At 40.2% G+C, this 22,612-nt stretch overlaps 1 protein-coding gene across 3 annotated transcripts; it reads left to right on the top strand.

Annotated features, from left to right (window-relative positions):
* The first annotated feature begins 898 nt into the window (after nucleotides 1-898).
* On the top strand, nucleotides 899-21,795 carry LOC101170613 (gamma-adducin). 3 transcript variants are annotated; one of them, XM_011484397.3, is made up of 15 exons: nucleotides 899-1,343; nucleotides 9,255-9,490; nucleotides 10,230-10,374; nucleotides 10,967-11,118; nucleotides 11,499-11,579; nucleotides 14,017-14,166; nucleotides 14,471-14,614; nucleotides 15,628-15,726; nucleotides 16,035-16,208; nucleotides 17,612-17,872; nucleotides 17,981-18,097; nucleotides 19,382-19,471; nucleotides 20,533-20,656; nucleotides 21,213-21,308; nucleotides 21,471-21,795. In XM_011484397.3, exons 2-15 carry the CDS (start codon nucleotides 9,299-9,301, stop codon nucleotides 21,719-21,721), a joined length of 2,076 nt encoding a protein of 691 aa, XP_011482699.1. In that variant the 5' UTR covers nucleotides 899-1,343; nucleotides 9,255-9,298; the 3' UTR covers nucleotides 21,722-21,795. The 3 variants fall into 3 exon arrangements, with proteins under 3 accessions (XP_011482699.1, XP_011482698.1, XP_020565165.1); XM_011484396.3 differs by lacking the exon at nucleotides 899-1,343 and adding an exon at nucleotides 8,422-8,651; XM_020709506.2 differs by lacking the exon at nucleotides 899-1,343 and adding an exon at nucleotides 8,422-8,652 and having other exon boundaries at nucleotides 9,264-9,490.
* Nucleotides 21,796-22,612: the final 817 nt, after the last annotated feature.

Below are 22,612 nucleotides of genomic sequence, written 5' to 3'. Positions count from 1 at the left end.
CTTGCAGTTCGTAAAGTCCTCACTAGGTGGCAGTGTGGTGTAGGAATAGCACTGAACAAGTTCGAGCAAGTGAAGCAACAATACATAAACTTTGTGAGGCCCCTTTTTCTGGATTTCTATGTGTGATCTTGCAGCTGTGCGAAAAGAAAAAAAAAAAGTTCCCCAGGAAGTTTCTGGGCCCTGACGTGTGGGTGTTTATTATAAGAACAGGCCTTCATCTCAGGGTGACTTTTGACCTGGCTGGGGTTGTTCTTTGACTGTGGCCGTCCTGTGGGTGTGGTAGCAGTGATTGTGGAAACCTCAGGAAATGAATGTTTTATCAGACTGCGCAAAAACCACAACAACAGCCGCGTAGTGGATGGGTGGGAAAAAAAGGAGAAAGGTCTAAATTTAACTCTAAAGCTCGGGCCAAGTCAAATAAAGCCGTCAGTGGACAGCTTCCCGTCGGTCTCACTTCCATAACCTATGATCTTTTATGGGGCAGATTAAATCTATGTCTGTTTCACAACATAAATATTATAAATGCACCATCACAGCTGTTGCTTGACACAGAATGAGACAGAGGCTGCACTTAAACTAAGAATATTTCACACTGTTGTCATTTCTTGGTAGACTTTTATAATTTTGAGATCCTTAAATCATAGGTCTGCATGCAGACCGTGGCGCACTTGCTTCCAGACCACAGTCTGAAGCATATAATTACTTTGTATTTGTACCTTTGGTGCAGCAATAGCATACACTCTTTAGAGGCCACAGTATTCAGGTGGTGCAGTGGAAAGGGGGGAGCAGCTCATCCTACTCATCTGCTGTAAAGAAAGCATGTGGGAGGAGGTGAAAGGAGGCGAGGTATTCACTGTGTGCAAAGCCTTCTTTGAGAGCAAAATTTAGATCAGGAGGAGTACTCGATATGCAGAGAAAGAAATATGACAGAAAGGAGACGGCTGCAGTATTTTCTCTGTATAGAAATGTACCACGCAGTTACTGCTGGTTTTGAATTTTGAGTGAAACCAATCACAGAAAACTCATATATGTAATTTGAAGGAGAAGGCTTGTCCCTCCGGTTTTTTGTTTTGGTTTGTTTCTGTCCAGCCCAGTGCAAGCGCTCTGTCTGCAGGACCTCCTCTGTCAGTTTTTTTCTGACTTTCCTATGAGAACGGGCTCCGGTCGTCACAAAGGAGCAGAGGGAGTTCAGAGGCAAAACAGCACTTGTCTCTTTTCTGAGGAACCAGATGACCCTCCTCAGACTGATAATCTAAACAGCTATCTAGCAATGACTGGATCTGTGGGAGTTTGAAATAAATCGGGAAGATTTCTGGAGGAAAAGTGCAAACACAGCCGGCTTTGTAAGTTCATTTTACCTTTTTTTTATCTTGAAGGCACAGAGCAGAGATCAAAGCAAAGAAGTTATACAGGATGGTGAAAAGCGGTGATAAGTGTGCTTTGATGGTTTTGGAAAGCAACATACAGATTACAATGAGCTGATAACCGGGGAAAGAAAAAGCCACTTTGGAGACTTTAATTGTTCCCTTTTGAGAAGTTGTGAAATTTCCTTTTTGGGGAATAATGTGCTGTTTTTTTGTTTTTTTTAAGTTTTCTCTAGAATTTCCAGTTTAAACTTTGCGGTAGATCTTTGTCTGACTGCCCTGCAGGCATATGCACTGTCAACTCCAGCTGCAGAAACTTTAAACAGCTGTTCTCAATTAATGTCACTCGCTCATAACATTACACTCAACAAGCATTTGTTGACTTTAGATGTGGAGCTTGGGGAGAGCAGGGTTTCACAATGCGTTTGTCTAGTGGTGGGAGATGTAGATTGCTGTAAAACTAAATGGGCAGGTCATACCCCAAACTCCTTCACCCATGTAAGATATGATTCCGGAGACAACCTACATCCTTTACATGTTTACATTGTATTTATAATTTAAACTTTAGTTCACATTCTCAAAACCCTACCAAGAAATTCATTTTTTACAGAGTAATTCAACACTCCATATCTGGATATTTTCCAGCAAACGTTACATTTTTGATTTATTATGACTGCAAAAAATTGAAAAGAAAAGAAATAAGCTAAAAAGCATGCAAATGTTTGAATGGCCTTGACTTAAATGTGACAACAGTCATGGGACACGTGTGCCAGACCACCATCACAGCCTAAATTAAGGTAAACCAGACCGCTACCACTGGATCTTCAACGTGGAGGCCATCCAAACAAAACCACCATGGGGAGTCCAGGCAGCTTCTCCACCTCAGTAAACAAGTCAGCCGCTTTCCACACAGCTGCAATGCGTGTGGCTGCAAGCATGTGAAAGCAGATGCAGTTCAGTGCTGAGGTGCAGCAAAGACATCCCTACTGTAGCTAAAGCCGGTTGCACTTGTTTCATGATGTTCTCTGTTTTTGCCTCCCACCTTCCTGAAATAGTTATCTCTAAATCTAGAAAAAAGCTGATTTTTTTTTTTCAAAAATAAAAGTATATATTGCAATTTCAGTGTATCCAGAGATTGGTTTTGTGTTTAGGTGTCCATTTATTGAATACAAACTGATCCCAAAAAGTAGCATTGAAATCTTCACATAAATGTTTCTCTCAAGGACAAATAAACTGCATCCACTGCCAACCAGGCCTTACTCTCCACTGCTGCTCTTTATCTCTTACAAATTACTCAGTTGTTCTTCACTTTCTAAACAAACTTTCTGAGCATCCTAATAAGTCCAAGAAGTTTTAGTCCACTCCATATAGCACACACACTTATGAGATGACACCAAAACAACCATCCATTATGCAACCTGCTATTTCTCAAGTGAATGCTTAAATATGTGATGAGTTGCTGCCCCCTGTTTGGCTCAATTGACTATTAGAGCCTGAGTTTGGATACAACCATTTTTTTTATGTGCACTGGTGAAACATTGTTGCAAATCCACAATTAAAAACATAGCATAGCACATTTTAATAGTTATTTTTTCACATCAAAGTAAAACTAATAGTTTAAATCACTGTCGCTGTTTAAAATTTATCTCCAAAAGTAGAAATATTTTATAGAGGGTAAAAAATGAATTCACGCTCATTAATTAATTCTTAGGGTTAGGGCTCATAAAAATGTGCCATTTAGTAATTAATGTCTAGAATGGGACTTGCTGGCTAAAAGAGGGTCACAGTGTAATGGGAGATGTTTCAAATAGTCATGACTTTGAAGGGAAACAGTTGTGATTTTAACCGCCAGAATATCAAGATGAAATGCCTTGTTTAATGAGGAAATACCCCACCCTTTTACCTTGTGCTCTCAGTACAAAGGAGACCAATCAGTCAAGCAGACACAACAATTAGTGGTGGAGTTAAATTTACTTTTGAGATCAAAGAGATCTCAGTGTATATCCTTGACCTGAGAGAGCGCTTAGAGAGGCTGTCCTCTTCCTCTTTAATGTACAAGGAACTTCATCTTGTCTGTAGATAGGCATGTGATCTGGCAGCCTATTCCTTTACAAATTTTTCTTCAGGCAGAATGAACATTGGTTGCTATGGTGACTGTGCTTGCACAGACCACAGACAAAGTTGTCATTTTCTTACTCCTCGCTCTATATTAGTCATCACAAAAATGCTCAGCTGTAACCATTAGCAGTGTCTGCCGGGTAAAAATCAACCAGTCTTATGGCTTTGATGAGACGTTTGCAACCAACAAAAGGTTCTGAGACCACTGTTGGTTTAAGAAGTTCACTCACATTAGCAATATTTAGCGGCCCACACCCACTTTATGAGTGGAATTACAAGAGGAAATCCGAAAGTCACTATTCTTCCCTGAAGCAGAAACTCAATGAACCAGGAGCAACACCTTAAACTTCATTTTGAACTATCTCAAGACCTGAGAAAGATGCAGTCAATAAACAATAGCTGGGATTACACAGACAAAAGTAATCGGAATAAAAGTCTGATCAGAATAAAAATGTGTCTTGTAAACACCCCCTTCTGAATACGACTTCCCGATCAGACTCATTCAGATCAAACTTTCCTTTCGATCGAGATAGGTGGTTTATACCGATTGTTGATCCAATCGTGGTGCATGTGAACAATTTATTCCGATGGTGGTTCATTACTGGGCTGGCTTTTACATCATGCACAACCGGTGTAGCGCTCCAGAGGAGGCTTTGGAGCACAAACAGGACGGCCCGGTTGCACCGTGGGAGCGAACCAAGCAAAGCAGAGCAGCCGGACTTGTAGCTTCGTGCTTGCTTGCAAGGGAAGGGTGTTTGTTACTGTGTGTGCTCCGGAGGAGGCTTCGGACCGCAGTCCGTCCGGCTGCTCTGCGTGAGCGAGCTGCTGGACTCCGGAGAACCGTGTTTTTCGTGAGAACTATGTCTACAAGCAGAAGAGCGGCCATGGGTCGGACGTAGCATTTTTAGAAGATCGTCTTGCTCTATGCCGCAGCTTTCTTTGTTTACAACGGAACTCACTATTTCTTCTTCTATGGCCGTATTTTAGAGTTCTGCGCATGTCAAAAAAATTTATTCTGATCAAAAGAGTGGCGTGAAGTGAACTTTAACCTTCTTTCTTTATGAGGTATAGGTCACCTTTTTTGTGCCTCAAACTAAACTTCAAAATGACTAATTCTATCATCAGACCAAAGGGAGTTCTTCTCTCCCACAGAACACACTGAACTTGAACTGCTTGAATACTGGCAGGCCAGGCTTTTATTTTTGTAGTTGGTTACATCAATGCTGAAGACTTTTTGATCACGTCAAAGATAAATTATTCTGTACTTGAAAAATCCTGCATGCTCAGAATATTTAAATGCTGGGAGCCCTAACCAACCAATGCATTCACAAAGTCAACATTACTATTTTTATCTCTTTCTAATTAATCTACAAATTTCACTAACGCATTTAAAGGATTCAGATCAATACAATATGACATGTTAATATGACATTTTTTGGTACCTATCGTACCAAAAGAAACTTTGACTGTTTGGATTTTATAACTTAGAGAAAAAACTTAATTGCCTTGTTATCTTCTTGCAATCCCCTTATTTCATTTGCCATTTGATTTTAAAAATATTTCAAAGACATCTGCACATCTTTGTAGAATAAGAAAACTAGGTGCAAAGATGAAAAAAGAAAAAAAGAAAACGAGGAGGAACCTCATCTTCAGAGGAACCAGTTTCAGCACCAGCCTCCATCCATCAGTTGGTATGAGATAAGACCAAACGAAAGTGACAGCAGCAATCCAGAGGTCAAAAGGTGAACCCACGCATCCCACTGTTTCATTGCAATGCGTTTCTGTCTGCCAGAAACCTCAGCTAAAGTTCAGCCACCACATGGCACTGATTATCAATCTTTAGGTTGACATCTTTGAAATTCGCTCTTGATTGCTAACAGTGTTGGCGCAATCATCCTCCTTGCACACAGATCATATTTCTTTTTCATACATTTAATTTAATGAATCATTTCAAGGTTCCCAAATTATATTGGGATTATTTTAGAGTAGTTTAGGAATTGAATGAGCTATATTCTAGAAAAAGTGAAAAATTTTGTGACATCTTTTAAGGCTCTTTCTAAATCTTCCTGAAATGTCATTCTAAAAAAAAAAATCATGTAATTCAGAAAGCATTTCCATGTTTGCATCAAAGGGTGGAGAAGCTGGTAACATGACTAAAGAGGAGTTTGATTTGTGGCCGTTACTGTCTTCAGTGGCCATCTGTGAACAAGGTGTCAAACCACATTTCTTAACATTAATGGCTGCTTTCCATATGGACTCCCTTTCTCTGAAAAATTTCAAATTGTCAAAGAAGAATGTGGGGGGCTGGAAGGTGGGAGGATGTTGTGCTCAGTCATCTGAGTTTGCATGTTGTTTCAGTGGGAACTCTGCCAGAAAATGGGAAGCAAATAGAGGGGGGGGGGGGTCCACAGGGTTCCAGAATGAGAGTTCTGTTTTTCATTAAACTGCTCTGTTCACTTACATGCCCCGCCTCCCAAACTCAACTGTCTTTCTTAGAGTTATGATGTGACTCAGTGATCCAATCATTGAATTTTTTTACTCCTAACGTCAGGATTTAAGCGTGATCGTGTCTGATTGGATGTGATTCATGGCGCTGCTGGATTTCAGGGGCAGGATAGAGGCTAAAAAGGTTGCATTCATAGAGAGGGAGAGAATTAAAAAATGTGTCAAAAATGACCAACAGAACAGACCTTATCTGCACAGCTTTCCAGCTGTGCAAGCAGTACAAGACTAGATTACAGAAAGAGAAGCAACATGCTTGGTTGCACTTCCTGGTGTAAGAAGTCAATCTTTTCTTGGTTTTATGTGTGCTGAAATATTTTATGAGCTCTACTGGCGGAGAGAGTTTTAATGACTGAAACTTTGCTGGTAAAAAAGTTTGTTTTTGTCCAACAGAAAATCTGTTTTTTCCCTCTGAGTTGTGTACATCCTATGTACCATTTATGGCAGGTTTCCTTTAGTAACTGTTTACTAAGTTAAAAGTTTAGCTCATGTTCAAAACAAACTGTAAAGAAGAGATAGAGTGCAATGACAGCGTTGTCCATTGTTGACACTGGTTTTTAAGTGCAAACTCTTCTTTTGTCTTTTATGCTCATAGAAGAAAACTTGATCATAGCTTATTACGCTTTTATACCATTGTTTTCAGCCACATATGGGTTTCAAAGTTGAGGAAACAACAAATGGATAAACTTACTAAAATGTTATTATGGGCAAATTATTTATAGAAGATAGAAAAGTCTTCAGCAGATTTTGCTTGTTCTCATGCATTGGTTTTCTCCGGGCACTCCGGCTTCCTCCCACAGTCCGAAAACATTCTTCATAGGTTGATTGGTTACTCTAAGTGGGAATGTGTATGGGAGTGATTATGTGCACTGCGACAGACTGGTGGCCTGACCCGGGTATACCCCGCCTTTGCCCATCAGTAGCTGGGACAGGCTCTGGAAACCCTGTGATCCCAAAAAGGATATAGCTGGTTAAGAAGATGGGTGGATGGATTTTTAAAATGATATTGCTAACCCATAAATTTCAGGTAAGGAATTATCTGTTATCTGACTTGCAACGTTACAACTGGGTTAAATTTTATTTTGAAAATTGTTTTTAAAAACTATTTTTAAATCAGAATAAATAAAATGCATTTTCTGTTTTACTTTTAATTCACTTTCTATTTTTATGTCATTTAAAAAACTTTCTTTTTTTTTAGAAAAGAGCTCTATTTCCTTCAAAATAGCAGAACAAAAATCTCAAATAACTATGTGATTGAGACCCCTGAGTCAAAACCTTTTCTGAAATGTTTTTTTTTATTTACTCTGACGTCTTTTTACTTCTCAGTTGTCAGTAAGAAATATAAGAAATGTTATTAACCAGCAATAAGAAAGTCCATACGCTTACAGTTTGTTAATTAGGCCTTCTTTCAGTCAAACCTTATGTGTGCACTATACACCCTTACAATCACAGGATCATTCAACTTTACCACTGATGGTGACAATAATTTGAAAAACCAGCAAATTTGCCCTTCATTACTTCCCATATGCAATCATTCTGTTTTTGAAATAGTTACTTTAAAGTCCCACTCAGATCATCTTTTGATCTGTTGCAAAAGTGTTCTCAGCGGTCTTTTAAATATGATTATGCCATTTTTAGGAAAACTCAAAAAAACCCTGTAGTTTTCAAAGACATAGTTTCTGCAGAGCGGCAGCAGTTCAATAGGAATTCACCTCTAAATTGTGGGTGGGATCGTTAAAGTGGAGTTAGCCCATTTCCCACCATCCCTTTGTTTACACTCTCTCCCGCTAGCTTACAGCCCCTCCCAACGAAACTGAACATTCCTGGCGAAACAAAAATGGCGAGCAATATTGTAGCCATACAGTTTTGATCCAGATGCCAGCTCAAACGAGGGAAACGAAGGTGTAAATTGGTATTTTTTGTCCACACGTGGATGCTTTACAATGGGGCGGAGCAGGGAGCTTGTGGCTTGCCGATGTAGGTCCTACATCACACTTACAAGCTTTTTCAATGGTATATTTCATCTGCTCCTGACCTGATTCACAATTATATGAAAAAAGAAATACTCAGATAAATATATGCCATCCATCATTTTAAAAAATGCTACAAGAACATGTTAAAAACAGCAACAACAAAAAACACAATTTATATCAGAGTGGATCTTTAAGGTTTGAAAGAATGAGCTAAAAAAAACTGCATATAAACAAACTTTTTAATGCAAACAGAACAGCTAAAAGTTGGATTAATAGTGTAAAAATTGGTGTTTCTCGTAGATTCGTAAGACCTAAAAACGTCCATTATGAAACTGAAGCGGAGTTTTGAGACACTCCAGGTCCTGTGCAACTCTCTTTTGTCCCGCCGAAAACACAACAAGGTCCAGTGGGTGGATAAGTGAAGTCACATGGTCACTTTTCCTTTTTTCCCACACAAGCACACCCACATCCTCCTCCATGCAGCCTCTCTTCACTCCTCCACTCACTTCTTACTCGCAGCGGGCAGTCTGCTCCGCCTGGATACTGTAGCTCCTCAACTTGTGCCTTGCTAAGATTTTTTTGGTGCTCACACAATGAGTCTGTATTGCAGATAGATAAGATAGCGACCACGTTTACCGTCGGAAAGAAACTCGGTCCAACTCTTTTGGAGGCAATTCGTAATACTTTGTTTCAGGTAAAGATTTCTCTTTACTCACAACATTTTGTTTTTTACTCGTATTGGCATTTTTTATCAGCTTATTGTTGTTTGTATCTTCCACCACACGTCCGTGTTTGTCTATCTCTGCGTCATTTCCATCGTTTATCGACGTAAAGTGGTGATTTCGATGCTTTGCCGTCGAGTTGTTGGGTGTTGTTGAACCAGCAGCGAATGTGTTTCTTTGATACAGTGTGGTTAAAAACAGACAAACAAACAAACTTTTATTCCAGTGTGCCGCTGCGCACCCCCACAGCCAGGTCACACCGCAGCCCCAGAGGTGCTAACGGCTCATTTGCATATCTTTATAGTTTACCGGCGACCGGAAGTGGAGGGACTACTTTTTGAGGAAGTTTCCCTCCAAAAAAAAAAAAACATTATTATTGTAACTCATAACTAGAAATTAAAAACGTGTGGTTAGACTGAATATAGGAGCATATTACCATTTTAGAAAAAAAAGCAACAATTTAAGCATCTTCTTAAAAACCAGTCATATCCATCACATGGCAGTATTTTCCCTGCTCTGTTACAACACGGGTCACCACAGCGACAACAGCCTGACTGAGCTCCACTGTCTTTCAGAGGAGGACAAGGAGGAGGAGGAGGCCCCCTGGTCTGAAGAGGTCATGAGTTTGGTGGACGTGAGGCAGACAGCGGGGTCTCTGACCCTGCCTCTGTCCAGCAGCGACCCCAAGGAGCGCTACATGAGCTGCATGGACGACGGCGAGTACCTGCGGGACAAAATATCGCCGGACCTGAGGCAGGATTTCAACATGATGGAGCAGAAGAAAAGGGTCACCCAGATTCTGCACAGTCCGGTACGTAGCCTGCGGCTCTGTGTAACTGCCCTCCTACACAATGCGTGACTATTGAGCACCAAAGAGGCATTCAGATGCAGTGGTTTCTCCTGATTTACCACTTTATTTTCAGATAGCTGCACTAACATGATCATTTTTTCAATAAAAAATGTTGAACTGTTACTTCTTTATTAATACGTTCTACTATAATATGCTGATTTAAAAAAAAAACTCCCTTTAAAGTCTTTCAGAATCGAGTCAGAGATGTACGTTTTTTGCATATTTCTTTGTCTAATAATAGTCTATTACCAGTTATTATCTGACATTAACCGACAGCAGTGCAGGCCGCTTAGATGAAGCTAAAAGGTTGTGTGATACATTCATGGATATTAGGGAGCCCACACTCATCTGTGATTGCATAACAAGCCCAACAAGTGGGTCTTGTCGCCATGGGAACGCTGGATGGATGAAGCAGAATGCCAGAGCTTTAACTGCAGCTCTCATGGAAATAGTGGCACTCCGAGATTCACGGGCTGTTCTTTGTACAAGAATGGACGGTCAGGTTTATAACCCCCCACACACCCTCTGCTCTTAATAAGTTCTCCTTTTACAAACACAAAGAGGCTTTTAGTGATTTGTGTAGCATTTTATTAGGAACTTCTGAAAGCAGGCTGTTTTTCCTAATGGGGTGTGAGCAGAGGCCATGGTTATGTATATATGGGTTGCTAGGATAATGGAGATGCATCTGATTTAATTACAGGTGTTTAAAGATGAGCTGGAAGGCCTGATTCAGGACCAGCTAACCAAAGGCCACAGCCCTTCTGGTCTCCTAGCTCTGCGGCAAATCGCTGACCTGATCATGGCCAGTACTGTTGGAGGGGCGGGTCCACTGACCTCACCTATCAGTGAGTAACGTATAAGTGCTTGTGTGAATGTACACATTCTGTCTAGTTGTGTGGGACTTTTATTTTGTGCTGTTGTGCACCGAATGATCATCCTTATGGCCAAAGGCTGAATTCTTAGACTCTTGTGACACTCACCAGCCCCAAAACTGCAACAACAACAAAAAAGTTGTTGACAGCATTCTTTATTTTCTTCCTAACAAGCATCCCTCATGACCAGTTTCAGCAGTAAATTGTAGAAGTTTGCTGCGGTTATTATATAAGCATGACCTAATTGTCTTTTGTTTTTAGAGAGATCCAAGGAAAGCTTTTGAAAAGTTGCTGTGGGGTTATTGAATAAAACAACTCCTAAAGTGGTCGTAAAGGATCATCCCTGCATCTTTAGATGCCCTTATATGGCATTTTAGTCCAAAAATATCCTCCAGTTTCATGTCTGAGAGTTCTGAGAAAAGCCTTTTTTTAACCCATTTGGAGAGAATCAAGTTCCCTGAATGTTTAACTTTATAAACAATGGAGTTACAAAAACACACAAACATCCTTGCAAATGTCTTTTGAGTACAAACCAGTACACTGACGATGTTTTGTGTCATGGCAGGCTATGGGATTGTGAGTCCTGTCAACGACTTGTTCGGCACCGAGTCCCCCTCTTTTGCCAAAGGGGAGAAGCAGAGTCGCTGCAAGCTTGCAAGCCTCTACAGACTTGTTGACCTCTTCAACTGGGCTCGTTTTACAAGCGCCTACATTACTGTGAGTGCAACTTTGCTGTCACGGTCCAATACACACCTGCCTGTTTACGCAGCGCAATGTTTTGTTTCTTTATGTGAGTTTATTTGCCCTGTGGTGACAGAAAGAGGAAAGCTGTCTCAGGTTCACAGATCATAAACGTGGTATTTTCTTAATATTTCTTTAGTGTGGAAATGTAAAATGCATGAGGAGAAACTTCTGTGGAACTCAAAATTTATCCCACAGAAAAAACTTTGTAGAGCCGTTCTTGAACTGAAGTTGGTTTGTGAGTAGCAGCTAGCTTCAAATGTAAATATCTCTAATAGTAAAGTTATTATCCTAAAAGTTTGTTTTTTAATCTTCCAAAAACATTTGGATTATTGCGTTTTTTTTGTTTGTTTTAGGTTCGAGTCAGCAAAGAGCAGGATCACATTCTAATCAGTCCTCGAGGTCTGTCCTTCGCCGAGGTGACGGCAGCGAATTTGGTAAGAACAATGACCATCTGTGTTGCCTTTTGCACTGTCATGCATTTGTTCCGTCATGTCATGGAGCTGCAATTTATGCCTATAAATCCACTGAACGCACAAACTGAGTAACAGTGGAGGCCGGTTGCTGTTAGACTATTATTCCTGCTTCTTTGTCAGGGATTGTTGGAGGAAAACGTAAAAACTCTTTTTGTTGACTTCTGTCCTTTTGTTGCCTAAATGGTGAGAACTGGTTTGGACACTGTTGATGGCTGTGCACACAGGGACCAGGAAGTTTTCTACTGATTTGATTTTTTTTTTTTGTCTAATGCCAGTCTGCTTGAGTGTAAATCTGCTTGGGCCTCTTCACATGAAAGTGTGAAGGTTGATGGAGATGGTAATTGTCAGATTGCTCATAGGTGGCGATAGAGAAAAACATCTACCTTGTAAATTCTCATGAAAGAAGTCTTTGTCAGTTTGCCTGTGACTAATGTTGAGTGCGGATAGTTTAAAGTCGGACATTTACATCCTTTCCATAAAAGAGGTCGTTGTTTTGGAGCTATAAAAGCTGTAAAATGTCACATTTGGTGACATCTGGTAGATTCTTACCTCCAAAGCCTTTTTCACACATCCTATAATCTTATGGCAGCTGAACGCCATGTGTGACAGAGGAGCTTTGTGCCCGTCTGTACCGGTTTGAGGTGATGTGTGAGGAAGTTAGCCATTTAAATGATCTCGGCAAATCAGTTTTTTTGTCATTTTAAGTCTAATATGTTGCCATCATTTTATTAAATTATACATTTGTAGCTTTTGAGTTGTTTTAGTCTTCATTAGTAAGGTAACAGGTGTTTTTTTTCCTTTTGTTGGCAAAGCAAAGATGTTTTTTTGAGGTGTAAACACATCATAATGCTTCCAACAGTAATTCATTAAACCTTTCTAGAATCAAATGTGTTTGTGAAACTCCTTTAAAGAGAAAACAAACTAACCTACACGCCTACTGCATTCTTTTTAAAAATGTATTTTTTGGAAAGGGGATTAATTTAAACTAATTTAAATAAATTTTTTCTTTTTCTTGTTTTAATGAAAATAAAAACTATTTTCATTAAAACCACTGGTTGCTTCTTGCATCCTGTTCTCCACTAATGTGGATTTAAATCATATAGAAAGCAATGCTATGAGACTGCCATGCAAATAAATGCTAACCATCCATGTGCAGATTTTAACATAAAAACATTTGTTTGGCCTTTACAGAAAATGTTATGTGTGTCTTTTCATGCTTCCCTTACACTATTAAAATTGCTGGCAGCACTGTTTTCAGCCAGAATAAACCAGTGAAGATGACTGAGATACGATCATTTTCAATATGAAGTATGTTGGTAATGTTGAAACCACTAACTGTATATGAGAACTGGACTGAGTGAGTGTGACGTCACTTGTAGAGAATGGTTTACTTTGGGGTCCAACAACATCAAGTCCCATCAGTTGTCATTTCTTAGCAATATGGACGCCGCCATGTTGGAACCAGACAACAGCTCTAAGCAGTGATTGGTGCGAATTGGTTTAAGTCATTGTTTCAGTCACCAATTAGGAGTGAGTTTGTTGGAAGTCCACGCCCCTGCCACTTGAAAGCGGGCTCGGGAGAATCTGTCAATCAAACCCTCTGAATGGTTAATTTGAGACCACATCTGATTGGTCAGTTTATAACCTGCAATAAAGAAAGAATATCATGAAAAAGTATTTGAATTATCAAGAACAAGCTAATAAGGACTCAGTAATAGCTGTTTATTTTTCTCGCGTGTGTGGGATTTTGGCTTCTTGGAACCAGGGGGTACCTTCTATTTGGAACGGCAGGAGGGAGGGGCCACTCAGTCCAGTTCTTATTTACAGTCAATGGTTCAAACACATCAGAACTACTTAACTTCTGGATTGCATGACCATCTGCATAAAGTGGAGTCTGGATATAGCAAGAACGGGTTTTTTAGTTTGAACCAAAACCATTTTTAGAGGAAAAAATCTATAAAGACGCATATTAATCTCAATTAGTAGTCGGATGTTTGGCTTACATATATGATGGCCATTGTTGGTCATTTTTTGTTATTGTGGTTTTTGTAAAAGTACACACACAGGCTCATGGAAAAATTCATATTTGCCACAAAAAAACAAACAAACCTTTTTTGCGCTGTTGTGGAACCGCCGTACAAAGCCACACCCCTTCTCCCCCACAGAGAAGACATTTATTGTGAAAGATCCAAGCTCCCATTCACTCTTTAGCAATACGATTTGGCCGTTCCAACTTTTAATTTAGCCACAAAACACCATATAATAAACATGAACTTCCTTCATAAAGCAGGCCTGTTCTTTGGTTGACCCACTGCATGGGGGAGATCCTAGACATCACCTAAAATTCAAACTCTACGGTGAGTTTAACAACTTTCGTGTCTTTGTTTTTCTTCTGTAGGTGAAAGTGAACATTGTCGGCGAAGTTGTGGACCAGGGCTCTACTGAACTGGGCATTGACCATTTTGGGTTTGCTCCACACGCTGCCATTTACTCGATGCGCCCGGATGTAAGATGCATCATTCATATCCACACCCCCGCTACAACTGCTGTAAGTAAAGCCCACGTTACCGTGAAAAAGAGTTTATTTCAAGCCTGGCATAAAAGCTGAAGTTAACCCCCCTCCTTTTTTGCACTATTTAGAACCCCATTCAGCATGTCCTGTTCATTTTAAATGCACACAGCCTGTAATGTATTTTTACTGTCTCTTTTGAAGTTGGCCTGTAAAATGCACAGCCCACTATGAACTTCACTGCATAACTGGTTTTTATTTGTGCCCTTTAGCAAAAAAAAAAACTGCCTCTGTGGAGACGCTGGTATGTGAGCTGGTTATTTTTTTTATCCCACATTAACAGGTGTCCTCGATGAAATGTGGAATCCTGCCCATTTCCCAGGAGGCTTTGCTTCTGGGAGATGTGAGCTGTTATGGTTACCATGGCAGCTTGGATAATAAAGAGGAGATGGTGGAGTTTCAAAAAGCTTTGGGCCCGACTTCCAAGGTACAATCAAACCGAGACCCTCCATTAGAGGCTGTCACATGATATCCCTGCTCATATGTCCGTGAAGCGCTTGTAGAAGCCTGTTTATTCCTAAGAAAATTCCAGAATGTCCTTTTTTCAAAGAAATTATTAACTATCATTTTTTAATAACGATGTAGTAGCTTTTTTTCCCCTTTAAAGGTGACTTTAGTATTTAAATGGCTTTAACTAAAGTGTTGGGAGTTTTTTTATAATGTGTGAAACTGTACATTGGGTGACATTTTTAGTTGCTTACGGTAGGATTTAGACTTTATGGGGTTCTGTCATCACCAGCAGATATTGACACTTCAGTTTGAGTTTGAATCAAAGACATTATGCTGAATGTGTGACTAAAAAAAGCCTCATAAAGCTGAAGATCGGCAGGTTGAGAGGCTGTTTTCACATTCAGCATGTTTCAGTCTTGTGCCAATATTATTAATACTCTGCTGTGTGTCATAAATGCAGAAAGAAAAGAAAGCAAAGCAAGAACCTAAAAAAGAAAATACGACAAACAGGCAAAGAATAAAATGCTTCTTTAAATAACTTTTATATTTTTTGTCTGAATTTTCAATTACGATCTTTAATGTGAAAAGTGTGCACAAATAACACTTTGGAACTCACACATTTACCATTTAACTGTCTCTAATTGTTATTAATTCATTCAAAAGGAATAAATGTAGAATGCTTGTGTTTTTGGAAGCAGGTTTCTCTTCAGAATCAGGTGTCATCAGCTCAGCCTTTACTCTTTTTTTTTCTCGAAAAAACAACAGATTGTTTGAGTTTTTATTTTTTGTTATGATTGCTATTTTTTTTACTACTGATTTTACTATGTAAAGCACTTGGAGGTTCTCTTCAGCAGGAAACGTGCTTTATAAATAAAGTTGTATTTGAATGAGTGTGCGGGCATGATGATCAAGGCCAGGTGCATGTTGAAAAGAAAAAGGTGGATTTTTCTTGGTGTAACAGAAACAGGAAATGTTTTGTTTGTCTTTCAGGTGATGATGTTGAGTAACCACGGACTGCTGGCTTTAGGGGAGACAGTAGAAGAAGCGTTTCACTATGTGTACCACTCACAGCTAGCCTGTGAAATCCAGGTAGGGCACATTCATTATTCATGTGAGGGATGCTCGTTTTATCTTATTATTATGTTTCTCTTTGGTAACTTTCTGACTGTTTCCAAATATAATTGTGTTCAATGCACAAAGTATGCCTCCTAGTGTTCAGATACGGAATTGCAACTTGAGTTATGACATCACATAACCAGTTTGATGGTAAAAACACCAAAGATTCTGGGTACTGAACCAGATTAAAGCTTTTTGACAGTAAGATGCCCTGTAGCTAATTGTTTGTTTTAAATATGGACTACAGGTGAAAAGAAATCTAATGTGACGTCTTTGTTCAGGTGCATTCCCTGAGGTGTTCAGGCAACGCTGACAACCTTACGCTCCTGGACAGACAGAAGTTCAAGCCTCTGACTCAGGGAGTGGCCGCAGCAGGGGTGGTAATCGACAACGAAGTGAAGTGGAAAGTGGGCGAGGCCGAGTTTGAGTCGCTGCTGAGGATGCTGGATAACCTGGTGGGAAGCTTATCCTGGCTCTTTTACTCATAAGTCCAATGATTTTGCTTTCTCAGGTACTGTCAGAGGAAAGTGACTCATTAGATTAAAAAACAATAGAACCACTGTATTCATCTAATCTGAAAACAGTTGTTTCATTGGATTGCTGTCTATGTAGTGCCACTCATTCCAAGAGAAACAGAGTTATAATCGGGTTGTTTTCAGTGCTTTAACTGATCTTTGAGACACACAGACTGTTGGATTTTGCTGCCGTCAAGATCTTTTGTTGCTGTTTGAATGGCACAGATAATGAGTGGGATTTTGAACATCAAATAAGGCTGTAAAAAGGGCTAACACTTTGAGAAAAAAAAAAACAAATTCTAAGATAGTGTGTTATTTTTTGTTTAAAATCATTGTGTACAATTTGTGTCGAGAAGCTGTTGTTCAGGAACTAGGATGGAAGTCGGGGTATCTGCATCCGAAAATTCTGGAATGCTAGTTATGAGACTGCTGTATCTGCAGCAGATTGCAGCTGTGTTAAGTCACTGCTCACAGTCCACCCACCACCCTGAAATCATGGCTTCCAGATGGTGGAGCTTGCTGTGGGCAGTTCCAGCCACACAGACCACACAGTCACATTGTGGGAAGAAGAAAAAATATCGAGTGTTCTTGCTTTTGGATTTGGCGTTTTCTCTAAGAGTTTGAGCGCAAACAGGGGGTCGGAACTTCCCTGCCTGAAGGCGCAGTTTGTTTCATGTGATCATTTAAAAAAAAAAATGTTCAAAAGGAAAAACAAAACTGACTTTTGGCTGCTTTACAAGTCACTCATCAATGCAGATGAAAAGAGAGGATTTAAAGCACGACTGGAGGTCAGCCGAGACCCAAATCTCTCCCACTGTAAACACAATTAGCAGTTGAACAATAATATTTGCACGAAACATGTTGAATTTCTTCTCACAAATGTAGAAAAGGTCTGTGTTGTTTATATATCTAAGTATTGAACCTGTTGGGTGGCTTGAAGCTCTACAGTCGTGCAGCCGCGCTGTGCTGATCAAAGGCCAGGACGTAGCTTTGTTCCAGGGCAAATGTGTCACACTGATTGTGTCACTCTGTTATTTTCTGATTGTTGTCGTGCGCTGGTGGCCTCTGACAACGCTCTGCACACCGCACACTTCCATCTGTAGTTTGCTTTCGAGTTGTTGGTGTATTGCTAACAAAACATGAACATTGTTGGTTTTTACCTCAAAAAGTATCTGTTGAAAACATGTTTGTGTTGTTTAGGTATCATAAACTATGGTGTAAATAGATAATGGGTGGCCTGGGAATTGTTTGCTTTGTGTGTATTTAACCCCTTAAGTACCACTTGTGCTGAAACACATCACTTTAACAGATTTATTTGAACAAATTCTTTCATTTCCTGACAGGGGTATAGAACCGGCTACGCTTACCGCAACCCCGTCGTCCGGGAAAAGCCCCGCTCTAAGAACGACGTTGAAATCCCAGCGACGGTGTCAGCCGTGCCGTCGGACGACAGCGAGCTGGGACTGCGCAGCCCCTTCAAGTTCATGGCCCAGAAACAGCAGAGGGAGCGCACCCGCTGGCTCAATTCGCCCAACAGCTACTTAAAGGTTAATGTTCCCGAGCAGTCGCCCAGCGGGGACGTCAGCCCCAGGACTAAAACCATGGTAGGTCTATTTCCACGTCAGTGTTACTTGTCAGTTGTTACTTTGTGTTAGTTTGCCCTCTTGTGGCAAATGTAATAAAAACAAGGTGGAAATATTTGTGTCTTTTAGTGGATGAAGTCTTCACAGCCGGGAAACAATGCTGGAACACCCATAAAAATTGAGGATCCCAACCAGTTTGTCCCACTCAACACCAACCCTAATGAGGTTCTGGACAAGAGGAACCGGGTCGGTCACAACGCCTGCTTTAGTGACTCTGATGCATCGTAACTCTTAAGTATTATTGTCTTAATACTCAGAGTGCACTCGTGAAACATTAACAGCACTAAATCCCTTTATATTAAAAAGGACTGTTATGGGGGAGAAAGCCCACATGCTTTTCTAAGAAATCTGTATTAGTTTACAAAAATGTAAAATAATTGCTTGCCAAACAGGAAAATAATTCTTTTAACAGATCATCTTCCTGTTTCGGGAAACCGCTTGGTTATGAAATGGTAGTAAAGAATATCACCACCAGAAAAACCCTACATAAATGGCATTTCTTTTAAAACCGAGTCTCAAACAGAATTTTTAACTCAGGAAAAAATGGAAGTCAGCTGTCTGAAAGATTAAGAGCCATTAAAATCCAGAAAGAACAATTAGCTCTGCGGGGAAGGAAGTCCAGGAAACAAAAACCACAATGAATCCAAAGAGGAAACAGTGCAATCCAACCTAGGTTTATTTATAAAGTAGATTAAACAGACAAGAGTCACCAAAGTGATGCACAGAAACAAAGACTGAAAAGAAACGAATGTGACATTGAGTTAAAAACTGAACGGTAAAACTAAAAACGAATAAGAGGTCATAGGAGGGGGACACAACTAAACAAGATAGTTAAATCAAAAAGAAATGTAAGAATTCTACTAAAAACAACAGTGAGCTTTAGGATCTTCTTAAATATCCAGACACTTTCATCAGGATGATCAGCCTGCAGACAGAGGGTTCCCACCCCACTGTTGTGCGTTTTGGGAGAAAGCATGAGGGATGTACTCAGTCTGTCTCATTCACTTCCTCCTCATCCAGTTCACATTCTTCCAGTAATTACCCGTCTCCAGGACTTTTGAGCAAACGGCTGTGTTTTTGTGAATTGAACATAGCTGCAGGTTTGTTCTGCTCAGCACAACATGCACTTCAGGCTGGCACAGAACAGGATGTCTCGGATTACAACTCCCCCCATCATTACACCTCCATACCTTCGCCTAACAAGACATTGTTTGCTGCTGTCGTGACTTTTCTACACCGTGGTTTCCCAAAGAACGTTCTCTGCTCCATCTCAGAATCTCGCTGCTTTCACACAAAAGCCAACAAAGTCATCAGTGTCTGAACACGTCTCCTGGAGGTCTTAGAAAGGGTGGCTTTAACAGCAGATGAATACCTATATTAAGCTGCTTTCCTGTTTCTTTCTTCAGGTTTTGTAGCACGTCTTATTTTTCCAGGTGTTCTTTTCTTCTAAGAATTTTTTTTTTTCCCCAGATAAAAGAACAACACAGAGGTGATCAGATGACTGCAGGACCAAAATCTCAGTTACTAGCAGGCATTGTGGTGGACACCATACCAGGCCCTGTGAGTATTTTTATGGGTTATAATAGGTTTAAATGTTGCAGTTATAACTCGTGGAGCAGATGCTTTGCAGGCATTATAGTGTACTTTATAAAACATTTCAAACTACACTCCAGTAAAAGCTCATAAAGCATCCTAGATGCACACAAAAAATAAAAACTAGAGCATAAATGGCACTGAAGATCCTTTAAAAAAACCACTACGATGAAAATGATGTTTTTGGTGTTTTTAATGTGTTATTTTGGCTTTTTTTTGTTGATAGAGGACATGTGTTAAGAAAATGAAGCTCAAAAATGCGGTTCTTAGTATTCCTTTATTTAAAATGTTGTAAATCGGGAGCAGACAATAAATACGCTGTTTGAAAAAGATTGTGTGGTTACATAGAAAATGTTCTAGGTGAGCTTCAAGCTCCTTGCTCCCCTGCTCCATTCGGATGCATCCACTTTCAGACATCCATGTACGTCTTCGTCTTCATCGTCTTAGCTGGTTTTTGCCTCAAAACTGGATAGCTACGATATTGCTCACCATTTTTTGCAGAGGTAAAGTTGGGTTGGGGTCTTGAGAGGCTGTAAACTAGCGGGACAGCTTATGAACAGAGAGCTCTCGGCTATGATGATGGGAAGGGGGGAAAGAACGTCCACATAGGCACATTTCTAATGAACTCCTGTCGTTCTGCTGAAACTATGCCCTAGAATACAACTCAACAACTTGATTTTGGCAACAGCAACAAAAATAGCACAATCAGAATTAAAAGACCACCGGGAAAACACTTTTACAATAGATCAAAAGAGGATTTAAGCAGCCAGAATCTGATGGTTGGAGGTTTATTTTTTCCAGAATTATAGGATTAAGAAAACAATGTGTTATCTTTTAATGAAGGTCAAACTTAAACTTGCTTTATATGATTTAGGAATATATTATTTTGAAAACAGGCTGTAATGTAAATGCACAGGTTTTGAAGATATAACAAAACTTTGTTTTATTTGTAAAATATTTGCACATTTTATGCGTTCTTGCTTTCTTTATATTTCCTCCAACGGAGTTTTCCCTCTTGCTCATTTCAGGCCTTCATCGTCGAAGATGAAGAACAGACCCGTTCACTTCCCCCAAACCCCTTCAATGAACTCTCAGAGAAAGTCCTGCAAGAGTACAAGAGCCTGGTGGAGAGAAAGCAGCTCGGCCAAGATGGTAATCACCCCTGTCCTTCAGTCTGATCGCAGGTCTGCTTTTATTTTAGCGACATGATGACCGCTTCATGGTCCAGCTGGACCAGCAAATTAACAGGAACAAACAAAACCAAAAAGTTTCAAATCTTTCCCTGTACTGTAGACACAGAATATAAAAAAAACTGTGTTGCAACATCTTATGGTGGAACAAAGCTGTCAGTCCTGCTTGTGAAGTCAGCTCATGAAATTTGGGGAACTGAGCAGCAAAGACATCAGTCGTGTCAAACTCCTCAAGTCTCTGCGCTCTGATGGAGGGACAACACGAGGATCACGTGTTTGTGCGTGACAGGAGCATCTCAGTATTTGTCGTGAAAATGGGTCAGCTGACTGCATCTTGGTAAATCCTACTCGCAGGGTTTGCGTTTGTCCCGCCGACTGCAGGGAGAGCCAATGTGGAGGGTGGAATGTCAGCAGGCATTAGAAAGAGGGGCCCTGAAAATGAATGCAGACGTTCACGAGGGTGAGAGGATGACAGCTTTGATGGATGACTGACCTTTACGGCTTCAATCCTTTTACAGAGGAGGATGATGCCACTGATGCTGATGAGATGACCACGTTTGATGGCTCCACCATCTCCCTCTCCCTCTCCCCCCTAATGACACCAGCCAAACAAGGTAATTAGTGAGTCCCCTGCTTTTTCAATTTGTGTGAAGGGACAAAATACGTCTCAAATTAAACGGATAGTTGAGCTCATTATTGCAGCCTTGTCAGCGTAATTGCAGTTCTGGTCTTCTCCACCGGCCTCCTCACTCCCTCTGGGTTTGGTTTGTTGACAGATGCCATCCCGAACGGGAAGGACCACTCAGCGGAGACGGACGAGGATCTGAGCATCGAGGTATCCCAGCTGAGCGTGAGTACTTCAGATACGGGGGAAATCTCCATAACAACCAAGGAGAAGAGCGGGGAGGCTCAGACTCCCGAGAGCCAGACCAAGTCCCCGAAGAAAAAGAAGAACAAGTTTCGCACACCTTCATTCCTGAAGAAGAGCAAGAAGAAGAAGGAGGAGAAGGAGAAGGAAGAAGCTTGAGTTCCGCTGTCATTTAAGCAACGGTTTTGATGTTCGAAGATCAAATTGCCTTTATTAAATGTGTGTTGAAGGGACTTGAAATCTGAAATTATTTGATGGAAAGTTGAATGTTTTCATACATTTCTAAAACTTCTCTTTAAAGGCGTGAGAAAACTGACATATATTTACCCGATTAACCCTAAATTACCACTGAGAGCAATACTAAAAACCTCCTAAAGTGAGAATAAACCACATTTCTATCCATAATTGTATTGGGATTTAAAGTTTGACCTAACAGGTAATACATTTAAAGGATCATCTTGTTAAATATTTGTTATACCTTTTGCACATTTTATCGTCTTTACTGATAAAAATTCAGATAGAAACCATTATTCCCAGTAACAGTCACGAGTCAACAAACGTGGCTAAAAATAATCCAGATTATCTATCTTTTAGCCTTGGGAGACGTTTGATTTGTATCTGAACATAGTTACACCTTCTTGTACGTTGGTATATTACAGGTCTAACAATATAGTGTTTGTTATAAAACGAATCGATAGTCTATACATATTTACTTGCTCAGTTTTAGGCTAAATATGCTGTGATGATGCAAACGGTAGTAATTCATGTGGGGTTTTATTTTTTATCTTGTGTGTGTCTGTCATGGTTCCCATGGTTGCTGCTTTGTTGTTTTCATGACAGGAATCAACTGTGACTAACTGAAGGCTCAGAAAGTGATAATGGATTTGTTTAGGAGTGACAAAGCCGGACTGTTGTTTTTTTTTTTTTTTGATGGCCACTTCTGGGAATTTGCTGAGGAGGAAAGCGAGGCTGAACGTGAGGTTTAGAGCAGCGATGTCCAAACTGTCAGTGAAGGAAAAGCTCTTCTTTAAACTGTTTGGGCTTTTGCAT

This window comes from Oryzias latipes, chromosome 15 (genome assembly GCF_002234675.1).
Source record: "Oryzias latipes chromosome 15, ASM223467v1".
Lineage (NCBI taxonomy): Eukaryota > Metazoa > Chordata > Actinopteri > Beloniformes > Adrianichthyidae > Oryzias > Oryzias latipes.
Note: the sequence above shows the minus strand (reverse complement) of the source record. Positions and strands in the feature narration are given on the sequence as shown.